General features: G+C 31.7%; 1 protein-coding gene across 7 annotated transcripts; it reads left to right on the forward strand.

Moving 5' to 3' along the window:
- Nucleotides 1580-9398, forward strand: LOC107636636. Of its 7 annotated transcripts, none has more exons than XM_021121270.1 (10): nt 1580-1977; nt 3146-3226; nt 6242-6326; nt 6411-6461; nt 6577-6684; nt 6769-6901; nt 8012-8137; nt 8224-8547; nt 8615-8710; nt 8785-9398. In XM_021121270.1, exons 7-10 carry the CDS (start codon nt 8066-8068, stop codon nt 9139-9141), a joined length of 849 nt encoding a protein of 282 aa, XP_020976929.1. In that variant the 5' UTR covers nt 1580-1977; nt 3146-3226; nt 6242-6326; nt 6411-6461; nt 6577-6684; nt 6769-6901; nt 8012-8065; the 3' UTR covers nt 9142-9398. The 7 variants fall into 7 exon arrangements, with proteins under 7 accessions (XP_020976929.1, XP_020976928.1, XP_016195618.2 ...); XM_021121269.1 differs by lacking the exon at nt 1580-1977 and adding an exon at nt 2325-2722 and having other exon boundaries at nt 3143-3226; XM_016340132.2 differs by lacking the exon at nt 1580-1977 and adding an exon at nt 2325-2722 and having other exon boundaries at nt 8008-8137.

Below are 14010 nucleotides of genomic sequence, written 5' to 3' on the forward strand. Positions count from 1 at the left end.
AATTAGTAAGGACATTAATTAATTCATATAACGCAGTAACAGTTGCAGATTAAATGAAAGAAATTAATTCCTAATATTAAAACATACACACGGTTAGAGTTCCATATGTTTTGATTTGAATGAATACATATCTCTTGGATCTAATGCTTGTCCATATATCACTAAAATTATTGTGCACTGAGATGCATGCTAATAGGTTTTTTAAAATAAGTTGGTTGAATTAGGAATCCCTAAATCACTAAAATTACTGTTACAGTTTGTACCTGCAAAACCTGTACAAATGAGTTAGTAGTATAAACGCCTTCCTTGTCAAATTTTCACACAACTCTATCTTGTTCTCCTTCTATCAATCTCACAGCTTGCAAGATATCAAGGAGTTGGTTCAAACTGTCAGTCTCCCATTGACGGAGCTTTCTCCTCCACTGAAAATTCCATACCCACTGAAAATTTCATACCCACAGACTAAGTTTCTCCTCTATTTTATCTATTACAGTCTTTCATGTTCTAACTAGCCTCGGATTTGCTCCTAGCTCGATACCTAAGTACTTCACTGGTAGTCTCGCCGCCTGGCATCCTAATAATTGGCACATTCAACCCACCCACTGCTGACTACAATTCACCGGTATCAAACTGGACTTATAATTAGATTTTTATTATTTATTATTTTTCAAAAAAATATAATAATTTTAGAATATTTATTTTTAGAATATTCTATATTTCATTCTACATAACAAATAAAAACAAAAATTTAAAGAGTTTGTATTTTTAACAAAAAATAATTAGAAATGATCTAATTAAAATATTTATCTAATACAGGGACTCCATTCTAAACTTTAAACTTAAAGACCTAATTAAAAATTTGATAAAATTATAATTGAGTCTTTATTTTATCATTATAAATTTTAGTGTGATTTCTATTCTAGTAGAGTAATAGTAAAATGATTATTCTTCATGTATTTAAATATTATTTATAATATTTCTTATCTTTAAGCAAAAAAAATAAAAATAAAATCAAATCTTCCTAGCTTTTTTCCAACTTACTACACTAATTGGTCTCAATCATTTCTTTAGAGTTAGTGATTCTCTAGGTACAAAATTAAATTGCCATGTCAAAATTAATATTCTTCAATTTCGGAGGGCTCTATATATTTAGTGTTTTCTTTTTTGCTTTCAAATGTTATTTCTATTTAATCTTAACAAGATCATTATTATATCAGTAATTCTTCTTATTTGTATCTTTGAAAAAAAATAATAATATTATATTATAATTTTATAATAAATTATTAACATTATATTGTATTAAAAATAATGAACCGTCATGACCGGAATTTTTTTTTCAAAATTTTGTTGAATGTTAATTTAATTTTGCTGTCTTTATTTAATATGTTGAATATTAATGTAATTCTAACTTCAATTTAATCGAATATATAAATAGGGTTAACCATACAATCAATAAGACAAATTAGTGTATTTGCTTTGGATTGATTAAATAGTTAATTTAAATTATATTTATATATACATCTTAAAAAAGAAAAAAGAAAGAAAAAAAACCATACAAGTACACGGTGCCGTTTTAGTTAGCAATCAGAAGAATGAAAGATAGCAAAACCAAAACACCCTAACTTCTCTTGCCCTCAGCTATTTCACCTCACTCCCAAAACTCGAGAGCACAACGATGCTTGACTTGCTTCGATCGCAGCAGAGAAGAACATGCAATCTCCATCTCGTCGCCGTTCTTCAACCTGCCCAACCACTACCGTCGTCGCGTCTGCTCTGTCGCGGTGCGCGCAGCGCCAGCGTCATCCAAACGCCTGTGTTCTGTCGCCTGTTCGAGCCTCCACTCAGCCGCCATTTCCCTGCTGTTGCAGCCTCTCATCCGCCGCTGTGCATCCCTCCGTCCAGCCATTTCCATCGAGTATGAAAGCTTCATCTCCCTCGCCCTCCTCTTTGATTTTCAGAACATCTGAAAAAACTTAGGTGATTTATTTTCCTTCTTCTTTATTTTATTAATTATTCAGTTATTATTTTCCTTGGTTTTTGTTTTAATTAGTGAGTTGCTGATTCAATTCTTGTTGTTCCAACCCTTGTGGTTTTTTTGTTCTTGAACTCGTTGGTTTTTAATTTGCCTTTTATTTTTGTTTGTGATTTTTTGACTTCAATTTAATCGAATATATAAATACGGTTAACCATACAATCAATAAGACAAATTAGTTTATTTGCTTTGGATTGATTAAATAGTTAATTTAAATTATATTTATATATACATCTTAAAAAAGAAAAAAGAAAGAAAAAAAACCATACAAGTACACGGTGCCGTTTTAGTTAGCAATCAGAAGAATGAAAGATAGCAAAACCAAAACACCCTAACTTCTCTTGCCCTCAGCTATTTCACCTCACTCCCAAAACTCGAGAGCACAACGATGCTTGACTTGCTTCGATCGCAGCAGAGAAGAACATGCAATCTCCATCTCGTCGCCGTTCTTCAACCTGCCCAACCACTACCGTCGTCGCGTCTGCTCTGTCGCGGTGCGCGCAGCGCCAGCGTCATCCAAACGCCTGTGTTCTGTCGCCTGTTCGAGCCTCCACTCAGCCGCCATTTCCCCGCTGTTGCAGCCTCTCATCCGCCGCTGTGCATCCCTCCGTCCAGCCATTTCCATCGAGTATGAAAGCTTCATCTCCCTCGCCCTCCTCTTTGATTTTCAGAACATCTGAAAAAACTTAGGTGATTTATTTTCCTTCTTCTTTATTTTATTAATTATTCAGTTATTATTTTCCTTGGTTTTTGTTTTAATTAGTGAGTTGCTGATTCAATTCTTGTTGTTCCAACCCTTGTGGTTTTTTTGTTCTTGAACTCGTTGGTTTTTAATTTGCCTTTTATTTTTGTTTGTGATTTTTTGTTTTAAATTTTACTAAAATTTAAATTCTTATTTAAAAAAATATAAATTTTAAATTTAAAAATAAGAACACAAAAATTTCAAAAAATTATACCATATATAATTTTAAAAAAGCGCTAAAAGTCAAAAACATAAAACGCGCGCAGCGCCTTTTGCAGTCCCACTATCTCCACTATTTCCCCTTCAGTTATTAGTTCACCATAGAAACAAAAATTAAAATAAGGATTGCTGGTGCCGTTTGTTTGAAGTAGGTTCGATGAAGGAGGTTCGCTAATAGAGGTCTGATCAACGACACCAATGAAGGGTCCGCCGCTCTTTTTCACAAATCACAGGTTATGTTAATCTCTTCCCAGGCTTGTTTTTGTGGATAATTTAATATGATTGTGATGGTACTTGCATTCAAAATTTTCATGGATTATCCCATCTTTGTTGGATTAGATTTTGCTGCTGTGGTGAATTTTATTGTTCATTTTTTATTTTTTTTAAAATAATCTATATCTGAGTTTGTTACCTCTATATTTGAGTTGTTGAAAATATTGGTATTCATTTGTTAGGTTGATAAGAGAGTTGCATTGGAATCTTTCCCGCTATATATTTCTTAACTCTTTTAGGTTGATCAAGGTTCAACGGGATAGTGGAATTAGTTTAGTCCAGTAAGAAAAAATCTATATGAATATAAAAATTGGCAACTAATCATAAGTAAAATAATCAAAGGTTTCAAATAATATAATTCAATATTTTTAGTACAGCATAATCAAATGTCCTTATATTGATTGGTGGCTGATTTTGGAATTAGCATGACTAGTCCAAACTGACTTACCTACTATTAGTTAAAAGTATACATTCTTTCCTTCAATAAATGTTGTAGTTTATTATCACTAGACACTTTGTCGGAGAGAAAGGTAAAAATCCTGAGAAAGCAAGCAATTGAGCAAAAAGGCCCAAAAAAAATATAAGAACAGGATCACTACTAAGGTCAATTATTGTGCTGGCAGGCATGTTGAAGACATGAATAGTTCTAAATATATGAAAAGTAAGAAAATAAAAAAAAATGGCATGATGCATTGTTCTGGATAATACATTCTATTCGTTTCTTGTTACATGGTGACAGATTCCTATTTCCTGAAATTTAAAACATGTATGGATTTAGCTGCTTTTTTGTCACAGTAAGCAAAGCATATTCCTAAAGAAAAATGGTACATGAACCAGTCATTTGTTAACCAAATTTTAACTCGAACTAGTTATTTGTTTTGGTGCCATAATGTGCATTTTTGTTTTCACCTTCAAATTAATCTCTTTCTACACACTGATTTAGCTCCTCTTTGCTGTTCTTCTAATACCTCTTTTGTTCCTTGCTTCTTCTTTTGTTTCTATGTATGAACTCAATCAAATGGGATTTCAAATTCTCCAAATTGTGATCCTAGAACTTGTGGGACTTTTATTTCAGCTATGAATCGCACAAAATTTAATCTTGATTTTGGAACAATACGTCCTGTGTCTATTAATTTCTTGATGCTCAATCAAACACTGCCCCAATCTTAAAAGAAAAGTAACAAACTGAAGTGGGGGTAGTGAATGTGGTGTTACTATTATATGCTGTTAATGATGGAAAGAGAAGAATAATAATAACATTTTAATATAATTGTGATTTGTATATTGTGTTGTTTATTATTTTACTAAATAAACCTAAAAAAATTGTGTATTGTTATGTCTATGTCTATTTGTGTCTAAGTCTTATTTTTTTCCCTTCATTAACAAAACACAGCCTAAATTTACATCACATGCAAAACTACCTTTTTACCTTTGCTGATTAGTAATGCTTTGAATAATGTTTAGGTGCTTTAGCTAATTAGTGACTCTCAACTCTTTAATATTTTACAGGGGTAAAAAAAATGGGTTATTTAAGACAGGGTTTGAATGGATTATTACTACTAAGGGAGAAGAGAACTATTATTGTTGGGCCTTTGCCATCAAATTTTAACTCGAACTAGTTATTTGTTTTGGTGCCATAATGTGCATTTTTGTTTTCACCTTCAAATTAATCTCTTTCTACACACTGATTTAGCTCCTCTTTGCTGTTCTTCTAATACCTCTTTTGTTCCTTGCTTCTTCTTTTGTTTCTATGTATGAACTCAATCAAATGGGATTTCAACCTCTCCAAATTGTGATCCTAGAACTTGTGGGACTTTTATTTCAGCTATGAATCGCACAAAATTTAATCTTGATTTTGGAACAATACGTCCTGTGTCTATTAATTTCTTGATGCTCAATCAAACACTGCCCCAATCTTAAAAGAAAAGTAACAAACTGAAGTGGGGGCAGTGGATGTGGTGTTACTATTATATGATGTTAATGATGGAAAGAGAAGAATAATAATAACATTTTAATATAATTGTGATTTGTATATTGTGTTGTTTATTATTTTACTAAATAAACCTAAAAAAATTGTGTATTGTTATGTCTATGTCTATTTGTGTCTAAGTCTTATTTTTTTCCCTTCATTAACAAAACACAGCCTAAATTTACATCACATGCAAAACTACCTTTTTACCTTTGCTGATTAGTAATGCTTTGAATAATGTTTAGGTGCTTTAGCTAATTAGTGACTCTCAACTCTTTAATATTTTACAGGGGTAAAAAAAATGGGTTATTTAAGACAGGGTTTGAATGGATTATTACTACTAAGGGAGAAGAGAACTATTATTGTTGGGCCTTTGCCATCATTATTTGTTTCTGATGAGATTTTATAACACCCTTTTTACTAGATTCACTCACGCATTTACACCAATTTACTACCGCAATTTTTTAAGCCTTAGACTTAGATAAGAGATACCCTTTTGCCTCCCTGTGATTTCTTTCTTTGACTATATTATTATTATTATTATGTGAAATTAATTTGTTGAGATATGTGATATATGGAGTTGTTGACCAACGAAAAAGGCAGAAGCACATGTTGGGTTAGTGAATATATTTTTATTGAACATGTCATCATAGGAATTAGGATAGGAACTCATGAAGACTATAACTTTGAGTTGATTTTTCTTATTTTCACCATACACTCGGTAGTAGCTATATATGGCATTTTGTGGTCAAAAGAAGGATTCATATCATTGTTTGGTTGCCTTGGCTGATTAGTAATGCTTTGAATCATGTTTGGTTGCCTTAGTTAATTAGTGACTGTCAACTCTTTATTGTTTATTTTTTTTTTAAATTTTTGTGATCTAAATTGTGCAATAATGTTTTATTCTTCTTATTTATTGGTAACTATCGTTCTTAGATATCTCAACTAGTTGTATTTTAAATATTTTTAATAACACTTTCTTTTCTTTTTATTCTTTATTTGACAGATAATCATGGCACCGAAAGGTTGAGGTGGACGAATAGTACGAAACACTCGTATTGATCAATCTCGGCTTTCCTCGCGTATGTCAGGTATACATTTGCCATTTAATTTATTTTACCATTAACAATTCTTTGTTTAGGAAATATGATGTGTGCCTATTTTATTGAGTTTAGGTGAGCAAAATGTTGATATTGATTCTTCTCAACCATCGGTACACGTGTTAGGTACATAGCTATACTATATATTTGAGTTATATGTCTTCATTGTGATTTATTTAATCCTAGGCTAGGAAATGATTTTATCGCATCTATATTTTTCTTGTCTTTTTCTTTTGTTTAGGTCAATAGAGTAATACTCATGATGAACCTCATCTTACACAATTGAATGTGGGATCCGCATCACAACCATCCCCACAAATTTTATCACAACCGTCACCATAATTAGATGGTATGATTTACTTCAGCGGCTAACTGTTTACGTATTCACAAATAACAACACAACTAATTGAAAATTGTCTCTTATTCATTGTAGGTGCGAATTCGTCTGACGCATCTGCTTTAGACGCAGAAGATAATGAGCTACCTAGTGTTGGACAATCAAATGTGCATACTGAAACTAGGAGTAACAAGAAGCTGGTAATAGCTGTAGAGAAAGGCGATAAACCGTAAGTAGTTATAAACTTATTTTGACCTATAGCATACTTTCTACTTGAAATAAAAAAGATGGATATCATTAAGTGCAATACCTTTAATTTATTAGTATATTAGTAGATTTTATCCCTGATTATGTTGTGACTTGTATATATATCTATTTCACACTTTATCATGTTCAAATTATCACAAAGGTAGAATTCATGGCTTTGATTTTACTGTTCATTCATTAATTTTGTTAGAAATGCATGTGCTGTATTTTTTAAAAGAAGTATAATAACATATAAAAATTAAAATATAATAGTGTATTATTCTATTAATTATATTTGTGACACTTGGCTGGCTTCTCCATTGAGATTACTCAACTTTTCTATTAATTGTATTATTCTATTAATAGACAGATAGATAGATAGATAGATATGATCACACAAGTCTTGATGCCAAGCCTTGAACATCCAGCTTATCTAAATGTTAAAATTATTAAAACTGATTCAATATACTCCTACTTGTTTTTTCCGTGCAATCACAAATTAAATTATAGTGATGCTGAAGTTGTTACTTTTGCTTATTACTCCTTTATTATCGTTACTTTTTAAGACATGTTTGGGATGAAATGAGATAACTTCTTTTTCTCTCTTCATTTCTTGTGGGTTTTACAATTTGAGATAAAATATATCTGTCTTTAGTGCAAAAGACACTAACCTCCCGAGGTTTGATGAATTTGTGATAACTCCTCTCTATTTGTCCAAGTGACATTCATCTCTCTTTAAATGGTGCATTAAGAGTGTTTACAGTTTACCATTATATTTTAGAAAATATAAGAGTACAACATTATTATTACCTGAATTTCATTTAATCAATGCATGATTTTATAGTGCATTTGATAAACTTAATTTTTTTTTGAAAAACTATTTGTTGGGATTGCTTGCATAAAGATAACAATGGTTGCTGCTTTAGTCTTGCACTCTTGGGAGCTTTATATTCTTTTGATCTATTTTATTTTCATGAATTATTTTAAAGTTATGAGTAGTATAGCTAAGTCTAGAATTTGTTGTTGCTTTGATGATCTATGTTATTGTGTGTTAAACTATTTTTGATAATTGTGTATTTTTTAATGTTGGAAGAGATTTACAGATCATACGGTAACTCGTGACATCACGAAAGATTTATTAAGTAGGATGCCTTCTCCAGCGCCAAGATGGCAGGATTATTGTCCAAACATGAAGGACGAATTGTTTAAAGGTTTTCTGGTTAGTAATTATAATGTTGTTTCACTGCAATTTTTTACAAATAATTGGATTGAGTATTTGTTAATTCTTTCACTCTTTAAATTTAGGAAAAACATGAATTTGCATCAAATTATGATAAGGCTATGGCAAGAACTGTTTGGAATAAGACAATGCATGACCGCTATCCTAATATTTTGAAAAGAGCAAGGGATAGAGCTTTTAAGGAGGCAAACTCTACTAGTATTGCTGATATTAAGGGTCATGGACCTAAAGCAATGAAAGTTGATGTTTGGAATGGCTTAGTTGATCATTGGTTAGATTCAAAGTGGCAAAATAAGTCTGTGGCCGGTCAAAAAAATAGGACTGCTATGCCTGCTCATAAACTACACACTGTAGGGTCTATCAGTTTTGGCGAACACAAGAGAAGAAAGGTATAAAGAAAAATATTGCCTATCTTAAATGATTTATTATACTATATTCTAATAAATGTTGTTATAAGAAGCTAAGTTGAAGCATTGTGTATCTTTCCTTGAAGTATTGTTCATAAGAAAAAAAAGTGGAGAATATGTTTCTGAAGTATCCAAGGAAATTATTGTAAGTGTCTTTAATTTTGTAGTATAATTTAGTTTTAGTTTTCTTAATAACATGTCCTTATTTTTCTGCTGTAGGACTCATATGGAGAGGCAATATCACAAAAATATGGAGAAGATTTAATAGATCAACCTGAAGTTGATCCTGACGTGTGGACAGAAGTTGCAGGAACCAACAAGAAAGGACGAGTTCATGGGTTAGGCCGCAGTCTGGATATTGGTATTCATGATCATAGAGATGTGCCATTATCTGAAGATATAGGTGTTTCTACAGTCAAGTCAATTTCACAAATAGACATCACTGAGGCTATTAAAGAAGCATTGCCTAGTGCTATAAATGCAATCTTGCCTAGTGTTGTAAATGAAGCTATACAGAGTAATTTACTGTCTCTCCTTTCTAAGATTCCAGGATTCCCCCAAGAGAAGAATCAGTAGAGTGATTTTGCTAGGAATAATATTTGATTAGGTGGCTTATGTTAATGCATTTTGTTAGGCTTAGTTTATTATCGTAGTTTATTTATTTGATAGACAATTGATTAGGCAATTTGTTTCATTTTCAGTTTTTATAGAAGTTGGCTTACTTTTATTGGTAGTTTACTTAGTTGATAAATAATTATTTGGATTGATTTTTATAGTTACTATTAGATTTAACTTGTTTTGGTATTTTATTTGTGAAGTATCTATGTTGGAGATGTTGCATTAGACTTTTATTTTAATAAATATGTTGGGTTTGATTTTTTTTTAAACATGTATAATTTTTATGAACTAATTTTATTTTTATGCATTATAATCTTTCATTTCAATCAATAAAATAAAAAATAATATGATGTTTGTTTTAGTATAACGAAAAAATTGGAATTCTAACTGATATTCTAGTAAAATTAGCGACATACTCGCTGTTGATGATGGTGACAAATTAAAGACTCTATTGCAACTGAAACAATTGTGAGATACCTATCGATTTGTTACTATTTTAAAAGAAATTTGCGATGACATTTTGCGATAATATTGCAACTAATTGACTACATATTATTTCTTAGCAAATTAACGACTATTTCATAACTCTACTTTATAATTTCGAATAGTTTTGGTTTAGCGACAAAATTTCTACAAATTTGATTAAGGATTTTCAAAGATTAGCTATAGATTTGCTACACAATGTGACAGATTTGCGACCATATTAGCGGACAACTTGCGACGAGTTAGGTTCGAAAAAATTTCCTCACTAATTAGCGTCAACCAACCATCCCATTTTGTCTACGCAGTTAGCTTGCATTTAGCGATGAATCTGCTGCAGTAGAGTTTATCGCTAATTAGCGACTACCGTTTAGTCAATTTCTTCTATGGAATCAGCTTTTACTTTAGTAATTGATTTGCGACTATTTATTCGGTAGCTAAAAAACTTTCCGATGAATTAGCGATTGTTGTGTTTGCATCACTAATCTGCGACTTGTAATTAGCGAGGAAACCATTAGTTGCTAGTCGGTAGCTAATCCGCCACAAATTATATTTTGCGTCAGATTAGCGATGATTTTACGACTCTTTTTGTACTAGCTAATCGGCTAAATTCTTGTAGTGACTCTCCCGATTTCTCCAATGAGATGAGATTTGATTGATGAATGATTATATATATGCATAGACTCTTGGGGATGTGCGCTTACGGACTGTCTAGGGTTCGCTACTAGACATGTCGGGTTGGCTTGATAATCGACAGATGAGACTCATCGGCCATAGGGCAGGCATACATCATTTACATGTTTAATTTATTTGGGTTTGCTTAACTGTATTTGGTTTGCTTAATTGTATATCTTACATGATTAAATACTACTTGCCTTACTTGAATCTACTTGTGTATTACTTATTTACATTAATTGTGTTTGCTTACCTAAGAGGCCCCTCATGCTGGTATCGGATGACGCTGAGGACTAGTTCTGTTTTGATTGGAGAGTTGTGAAAAGATGGAGATATGGAATTAAATTTAGAAATCCTTTATGATAGTTGCCAAGTTATGGATTAGAGAGGACTTAAGATGGATATAATGAGGTATGGAGTTTAAGATTGCTTAGTGAGTTCGTGTTGCCTTATATAGTATCTATTTGGTACATTTACCGTACTGAAAATCATAGGTTTGGGGTTCTCATTCCGTATATATATATCTTATTTTTCAGATGCAGGTCCTAGTACTTAGATGTAAGTTGTTGTTCATCTGAGAGATGGCAAAGATCATGGGACTTCTATTTATATTTTGTTTAGATTCTCTCCGTACTTATTTTGAAAAACTTATATGTATGTATTAATTTATTTTGGGAACTTGCCTATAGAGGCCTTGATGTATATTTTAGGAGAGATAGAAAAACACTGCTGTCAAACTGATTTTATTACTGTCACCCTAACCGGCCTAAACTTTGCAGGTCGCAACTAGTGGCTATTTACTTATGCTTACACACACACACACACACACACACACACACACATATATATCATGTCTTTATTCTGTAATATTATAAATCTACCTTCAAAGTTGTATCACCTTATTGTCATTGACTTATGACTCGAGCATAAGGATTTGAATATTAGGGCGTTACAGATCACCTCCTAGGGGCTTAAATTTATCCACTAAGTCCTCCAATTCTTCAACATTTAAGTGATTAACTCAAGATTCAACATGGGCACATGAATATTCTAGCATTGATTGAGGATCATGAGGATAAAAATCTCAAGCTTGACAAGAGGAGGGAAAATATTAATTAGTTATATTTGATTTTGTTTTAAGTGGATTCTGTTTTAAGTTTGTTTTAGGGTGAGTATAAAAGGGGAAAAGTCATAGACGTGCTCCTCTTCTTCGGTAGTTTTTACACTTCAAAATGTTAGGTTTTTTCTTGAACCATGAGCAACTAATATCCTTGGTTAAGGTTAGGAGCTCTGTTGATTCCTATGGACTAATGTTATAGCTTTTCTATCTTGATTAATGCATTAATTTTTCTTAAGAAAAGTTTTCGTTCTTCATCCAAAGGATTTGAATGTATTGGGAAACAGTTCTTCTCTTACTTGAATTCTTTTAATAACTTGGAAAAGTTGATTAATTGAATTAAGCTTGAAAACTTCTTCTCATAATTCTTAAGTTTGAAAAATAGACTTGATAAGTGACATTGAATCAACTAGGAATAATTCTTGTGAATTGTGTTCTTCTTAAATCAGTAAAATTGTTTCACCTCTTTTCTTAAATAATTGACTAAGGGATTAGCGATTAATTAGGTTAAAGAGAAATTCAATTACCAAAGGATTGGGATTTAATTACTAATGATTTGCCATAGACATATCTTTGCATGATCAAGGTGGATAGTGAAAAGCATTTTTCCGGAATCATTTCAACATCTCTGAAACTTTTACTCTCTTAATCATATTACTCTCTCAACCAATTTTAGTTTACTCTTGTTTAATTCTTTGTTTTCATGTTAATTGCTAATGAAATTCTTAATTTTGATTGTCTGACTAGAATAATTGATTGACTATTGTTTACTTAATCTATTAATCCTCGTGGAAATGATAACCCACTCCCATGGTATTACTTGATACGGTTCAGTGCACTTGTCGGTAGTAAGTACAGAAATTTCGCATCAGTAAGATGCAAGGGTTGTAGTTTAGCCTCACTTGCTCTGGGTTAAGATTTGAGACACCTTTGTATGATGCAAGGGTTGTGGCTTAGTCTTACTTGTTCTGGATTAAGATTTTAAACACTTTCCTAGGTAAGATGCAAGGATCATGGCTCCGTCTCATTTGCTCCAGGTTACGCGGGTAAGATGCAAGGGTTGTAATTTGGTCCCACTTGCTCCGTGTTGTGGTGTTCCATATTCGGGTTAGCTACTGGATGTGTGTCGGGTTTGACATTATAATCGACAAGTGAGCTCATGGCCAGTAGGACAAGCATGCATCATACTGCATTTGTTTGAAATTTCTTAGGTTTGCATAATTACTTAGTTTGCATAATTGATATTCTATTAACTGGGGTTAATAGTCAAATTCGTCCCCGAAAGATTACCCATTCTTCAAATTAGTCCTCAAATAATTTTTTTAGTCATATTAATACTTGAAAGATAAAACGTAAGTCAAATAGGTCCTTTTGTTAGTCAGATGATGACATGGTAGGTTAATGCCACATGTCACAAGATGATTAGTTGACTTGTTAGGTCAGCGACACCTAGCATGCCATATGTCACTTGACATGTAAAAAATTATTTATAATCAAAATAGTCTTTGAAAGTTTAGATGTAAGTAATTTTCATCCTTAAAATTTTTAAAATAATCAAATTAATCCTTATATAAGTTTATTTTATTTTTTTCATAATATTAAATTTAAAATATATTTTGATAGTACTAATTTTAATATTATTTTTTAGACCTTAATAAACAAAATTCTCTTTACATAAAATAATAAAAATAATTAAATTATTATAAAGTTATTTTGTCATTTGTATTTTAAAATTTTACATTTTCAAATTGTAATTTTTTTATAGTAAAATTTTTTTAATTAAACGAGTTTATCAAATTATTGATTATTATATATTTAAAAATTTAATATTTTAAATTTCACTAAATAGTATAGTAGTTATTTTAAAGAGTCGAATCAAGAAGCCAATAATTTGGCTCAAATGACCTCCAGTTATAATATATCTCCCAATTTGATGAAAGAGTTTAGCAAAATCGAAACTAATTTAACTCCTTTAGAATTTGTGCGAGTACACTTGAGCCAAATGATTGGAGATTTAAGATTGTCGACTTCCTCAAGTATCGCAATCAAAGAACAGATCGAAAGATTAAATACTTGGCATTGAGCTTTGTATTAATTGGTGGGGATTTGTTCAAGAAAAAAATCGATGGTTCTTTGCTTCAATGTATGCACAAGATGCTTATCTAGTTATGGCAGAGGTACATAAAGGTATTTATGGTGCTCATCAAGCTGGTAAAAAAATGCATTGGGTTCTATATCGACAAGAACTTTATTGGCCTTCAATGATGAAAGATTGCATCGAATTTATTCGACACTGTAATCAATGCCAAAGGCATACACCCATTTGAAGAGTTCCTGCTTCTGACCTGCAAGTTACAATCAAGCCTTGGCCATTTAGAGGATGGACACTCGATTTAATAGGAATGATACATCTTCCGTCGACTAAGGGACATAAATTTATCTTGGTGGCAATAGACTATTTCACAAAATAGGTGGAAGTCATTCCCATGAAAGAAGTTACCCAAGCCAAGATGATTGACTTTATTGAGGAATCAATCATTCATAGATTTGGTATT

This window comes from Arachis ipaensis, chromosome B04 (assembly GCF_000816755.2).
Source record: "Arachis ipaensis cultivar K30076 chromosome B04, Araip1.1, whole genome shotgun sequence".
Classification (NCBI taxonomy): domain Eukaryota; kingdom Viridiplantae; phylum Streptophyta; class Magnoliopsida; order Fabales; family Fabaceae; genus Arachis; species Arachis ipaensis.